General features: G+C 39.8%; 1 protein-coding gene across 1 annotated transcript in view; it reads left to right on the forward strand.

Annotated features, from left to right (window-relative positions):
• Positions 1 to 6: 6 nt before the first annotated feature.
• Positions 7 to 5,732, forward strand: part of IP6K2 (inositol hexakisphosphate kinase 2) — a 7,284-nt gene continuing 1,558 nt past the window's right edge. Inside the window, exons 1-4 of the mRNA XM_010165992.2 lie at positions 7 to 286; positions 2,408 to 2,630; positions 3,467 to 3,642; positions 4,925 to 5,100. Coding sequence (XP_010164294.1) covers positions 85 to 286; positions 2,408 to 2,630; positions 3,467 to 3,642; positions 4,925 to 5,100 — 777 coding nt within the window. The 5' untranslated portion in view covers positions 7 to 84. The remainder of the gene's footprint in view (positions 287 to 2,407; positions 2,631 to 3,466; positions 3,643 to 4,924; positions 5,101 to 5,732) is intronic.

Genomic DNA, 5,732 nt, shown 5'->3' on the forward strand with positions numbered 1-5,732 from the left:
AATAAACACCCTCGGGTCTCGCAGGCTGCCGGCTCTGAACCGCCTTCACTGCTGTCGCTGCCTCCTGTCTCATGCGCTACAAGGATGAGCCCAGCATTTGGAGCTATGGAAGTGGAGCACTATTCCAAGGGAGTCCTGCTCGAGCCTTTTGTCCACCAGGTTGGAGGACACTCATGTGTCCTCCGGTTTAATGACAAGACCATCTGTAAACCCCTTATTCAGAGGGAACACCAGTTCTACGAGACCCTCCCAACAGAAATGCGTAAATTCACTCCGCAGTACGAGGGTAAGTAAGTTACCAGACCTTAGCATGGTGTTGGGCTTTTTCTTTCTGTAAGCACAAGTGTGCTGTGCTCTCTGTTATCTCTGAAATCTCTTCTGCGTGGAAGAGATTTTATTGTTTTCTTTTCATGTATTTCGATGTTGTCTGAGGCAGGCTGTGGAGATGCAGGGTGGAAATGCTTGCCAAGTTGGTGTTTGGGCTGACTAACAGCATTAGAGTAGAGCAGCTCTGCTGGTGATAGCCCATACATCTCCCTTAGGCACACGTAAGTAGCTAACAGCTTGTGAATGTTTTCAGTAATTCTCTGCTGCCTTTTTTTGTGGATTTGTAAATATTTTTTTTTTCCTACTTGTTTAATGTTTGTTTACAGGGATTTGGTAAGATTGCTTGACAGTGGTTTTTGTAAGCTTAGTTGTGATCTCTTTTTTTTTTTAATTTCTCCTCTGACTCTCATTTTGATCACAATAAATACATGTGAGTAAGGTGTCGTGTTGAATATTTGCAGTGTGGTTCTTGCCATTAAGGAAATGAAAATTCTTGGCGTTTAGGTAGGCAAGGATCAAGTAGCTGTGATGAGGCTGAGTCAGATGTTATGTAGGAGTGGAAATTCCAGTTCTCCTAAGCATTGTGCTAGTTAACAGAAACACTTTTCTCTATTCCATCAACTGCTGCCTGGTGATTAATAAATAATATGTCTGAAGCACTTATTTAGATGGAGTTGCTTTTTAGAGCACATTGATTTTAACAACCATAAGGGTGTTGAAGTTTTGTGTACTGTCTGTGAAACTGGCAGAAGACTTCAGAGTCAATACTCCCTGCATGCTTACAGAGACTTTTTGACATGTCTAGCTGCAAATTCTGTCGGACTGGAAGAAAATGTGATCTTTGAATGATACTTCTCAGAATGCAATAGAACAGTTGTACTAGTGTATATGGCTTTTTGGGGAGCGTGGGGAGGGATTTAGGGGTAGGGGGCCTCACTTGGTCCGTCTCTGTTGTTTTTTCCAGGATAAAGCCAAGGCCATTTGCTAGCTGTCTCCCCCTTTTTCCCTGTTGTCCTTTCCTCTGTGGCAGCAGGACTGTCACTCAGAGCTCCTGCACTCCCTGCCCCAGCTACTGTAGGTCTCGGAGCCGCCCGCCCCGCTCTGAAGTGCCACTTTCTCGCCGAGACCTCTCTCCTCTGGCTTAGTGATGGGCTGCAAGGACTGTGCAGACTGACTGAGAATAAAGAGAGAGGACTGAAAAATAACATTAAAAAAACCAATGCAGACAATTGTTGTGGCTACATTAACCCCTGACACTTGCTATGTAGCACTGAGCTCATCTCTGTCAGAGAGCTCCTCTAAGACTCTTAAAATGCAATGCAGTCCTCTAGAGACTCGAGGGGAGGATGAGAAAAAAATGCTTTCAGGGTTCACCATGTTTCTGTACCACAAACAGATTTGTTTTGTACTGAATTTTTGTTACTTATTTCGCAAGATTGCTGCATAACCAGTATCAATAAAATATATTTCAAAAAGGGAAAGAAAATGTATAATTAAACGTGGTGATTCTAAGTGGAAGCTTTTGAACTGGTTTCTATTGTAATGTGACGTTTTCCTTGTTTTGCTCTACTTACAAATCTTTCCCCTGGAGATCTGTTAACCAAATCTTGTTTGGATAAGTGCTTTTTGCTTTACTGTCCTGCAAAACTTATAGCTTTTGTTGTGGTTCTTTTTTTGTGCAGGTCATTTTTCATTGCAAGATATTAACAAATGTTTTACATCTTGCTTAGGGTCAGACCAGTCAGGCTTTTTTTTTTTTAATTAATAAAAACTTTTTTAATTGAAATTGTCTCCTGTTATTATTTGATTCTTACTTGGCTGCATCAGAGAGAGAAAACCTTTTGTATCATTGTTCTGTCCATATGATAAATTGTCTTTTGTGAGGTGTCATTTTTGTCTAGGTCTTTTGATATTTGTTAGGTTGGCAGATGAGGTTTGGCCTGTGGCAAGATAGAAACTAAGGACCAGGGTAAGAGGAAAAAAAAAAAGTTGCTATATTTTTAGTGTAAAATCATGTGTTATAAAAGGCTTGCTTGTCAGTTCAGCAATTCATAGCTGTCTGTGCCATTTCTCTCTTCAGGTGTGGTGTCGGTGAGCTTTGAAGAGGATGAAGATGGAAATTTATGTCTAATAGCATATCCATTAAATGGGGACCACGATAACTTAGAAAACTTAGATAATTCTGACTGTGAACCCAAAAGTAAACTGTTGCGATGGACTAACAAGAAGACAATGTTGTTAGAAAATGAGAAGATATCCAAGGAATGGGTCCGGCAGCACAGGAAAGAGGAGAAAATGAAAAGGTAAGTTTGGTAGAGGGAATTGGAATGCAGAGCGTTGAAGCATAACATTTTTTTACTGTCAAATGAGGATCTGGTCTCCAGAATTCCAGAGAAATCTCCCAAACTCTTAGTTTCCATTTTCTTTTCTTCTCCTGTTTCCTTTGTTTTTCCTGCCCCCTTCAAGGCAGACAGGTTCAGTAGTGAAACTAATACATCCTCAGCCCAGTAGCATGTGGAGACTTTTCACTTTATTTGCTGCAGTCAGTTAAAAAAGGCTTCCCAATGTTATTTTTGAAGCTAAAAAAAAAACCCCAAAAACCAAAAAAACCCCACCTCACCTGCAAAAGCACAATAGTTGTATAAAACCAAACCAATATCCAACATTTCAGTGTTACTGTATATGTCATACTTTTATAGGAGTCTGGCTCTATCCCTGTTAGTGATGTTTTTCCCCTTGTTCATTTGCCCACTGTGAGCTGTGATGTGAGGTCACTGAAAACAGTGACCTTGGCAAAAGATAAATCTTAAAGCATTTTACTACTTCTTGCATTACTTCTATGGAAGTAATTCATACAGGGAAAGAATACTTAAGTAGAAAATACTTAAGTAAAATTGCTACTTGATTTGTAACTAATTTGACTATATGCTAATTTATATTAACATGGAAGTAGCTTTATAAAGGTTTAAACATTACTGATGAGCAACTTATCCAGTCCTACAGAAAGCAAAATAAAACTTGTGCCAGCTGTTAGTGAAAGTGAACAAAATAGTTTGTGAAGTTAAATCTACTGACAGCCCCTTTAAAGTGCTTATTTTTCTACTTGACCTCTAATTTGCTACTTTGTTCTGTTTTCTAGTCACAAATTGGAGGAAGAATTTGAGTGGCTGAAGAAATCTGAAGTCTTGTATTATAATGTAGATAAAAAAGGAAATGTCAGTTCACAGTTTAAACACCATAATCCTTGGAGCATGAAATGTCACCAGCAGCAGTTACAGCAAATGAAGGAAAATGCTAAACACCGGAATCAATATAGTATCCTTTCCTGAAAATATTTCATAACAATGGAAGGAGTAGGGATCTGCTTTTTATTTCTTGGAACATGCCAGATAAAAGTGCAGCACAGGCTTATTCCAGAGAGACTGTGAAGTGGTGATTTATTTGGTAACTTTGAAGGAATTGCCAGCACTTCCCAGAGCATGGGCTTTTCCAGCATGTCATGAGGTAGCTAGGCTAGGAAATCCAGATAACTTAATTCAAATCTACAAACTGTGGATTAGTTAGTGGAAAGGTTTTACAGCATACTGTGTTTGGGGTCTTCCACTAAAACAGTTTACTAATGAAAGCTTTCCAGGGAGAAGAGTTCTGTCACTTTTTGTTACTGTTTTGGTGATCTTAAAAACTAGTGGCATCATTCCCTTTTCAGCAGCTTCTTAAATATAGAGGATATTCCAATGGGAGTTGTCTGCTTCTACTAGTCTCTTTTTAGTGAGTCTTTTTGATAAAGAAAAGCTGGATATAAATTGTCATGTAGGATTGGAACATGAGAAACACAAAAATGGTGACTGCATCCACGAAAGCTGAAGTTTTGTGCTCTGGAACCACCAGCAAACGTCTTCCCCCCGTGCATTCTGTGGAAAGAAAGAGATCTTGCTGTATGTAGGCTTGGATGCAACCAATGAATCCTGCAAAAATAATTAATATCTGTATACTTAAGTAAACAAATTCCTCATGTGTGAGGAGTTTTGATGAATGGATTTCTAGAACATCTTTGACTATTAAACTGTTCAAAACCATAGAAAGCATTTCATGGCCGATATCCTCACCATTTCACTGTAGGTGATGATTAAGTTACCTAAGCAGAAGTGTGTGATATCTCTGCAGCAGTAATACTGCAGATGTTCTGAAGAGCTTTTTAACTTCTGGTATGAAAATGCTGCACTATATTTGAATGGTAACTGAAGCACACAAAATCTTCATAGCCCACAAAAAAAGTCTCTTGCCAGGCAGGAGAGACTTTGTAACTCCAAGTCTGTGCCTCAGCTGCCAGATTATATTTCTGTATGTCCCTGGTTACATTTTTTTTTTTTCTACTTAATGTAGAAATTCACCTGACTTCTCTAGAGACCAGTGGAACTGGAACTAGATATCCACTCTGCTTTATGACAAGTTTATATAACTGTAATTTTTGATAAGCTGCTATCTACTTGGCGTGTTTGGGGTGTGCTGAAAGTTAAAACTGTGACACTATAAAATCTGTGCTAGTGCTTTTAAAACCTGTATTCCTAATTGTGAGGATTATTCCTTAACCAGTAAGAATTCATTTTGCTGGAGAACCTAACATCTCGCTATGAAGTACCATGTGTGCTGGACCTTAAGATGGGAACCCGACAGCATGGAGATGATGCCTCAGAAGAGAAGAAGGCTAATCAGATCCGCAAGTGTCAGCAGAGCACATCAGCTGTTATTGGAGTCCGAGTTTGTGGCATGCAGGTGAGAGGAAAACTGGTCACGTGTAGGGCAACAGACTTGCACCATTTCTGTTAGTGGGTTTCTTTGGCTCATGTAGTCATCCCGTGTGTCGCTGTCCTTGAGATACTGCACTTTGTTTCCTTCAGGAAGGGGAATGAGGCTTTTGTGTGTCACTTAGCAGTGGAAGGTGGCAGCATCTGCAGGAGCAGCCTGCAGCACACGCTCCACATCAGTGAATGTGTTCTCTGAGCATAAAAACAAGTCTCCTGCACAATAGCAGCAATTCAAAAGTGTGTAGAAAAACTACTGATTCAGTTAACATTTCAGGATAGCGTAGGAAACAATTGAAAGGAGGGTCTGCCAGTACATGTATTTTGGATAAATCATGTGGAAATTTGCCAGAATATTAAGAAGCAATCAGTTCTGTCTTGCAGGCTTTGAAAAGCCGTCAATCTTTCACTGCTTAAAGTAGACTTGTTGCAGAGTGCAGACAAGAAGTGGCTTGGTAAATGTGATAAGACTAGTGGTCAAATAAGGAGGTAGAGTCGCGTGGACTTTCACCTGAGTTTTTTGTTTGCTTGTTTCTGTATTCCTAGAGTGACAAATGGGAAACAACTTGTTTGTATTTGGAGCTTTTCCGAAGCCTCTCTCCT

This window comes from Antrostomus carolinensis, unplaced genomic scaffold, assembly GCF_000700745.2.
Source record: "Antrostomus carolinensis isolate BGI_N321 unplaced genomic scaffold, ASM70074v2 scaffold26004, whole genome shotgun sequence".
Lineage (NCBI taxonomy): Eukaryota > Metazoa > Chordata > Aves > Caprimulgiformes > Caprimulgidae > Antrostomus > Antrostomus carolinensis.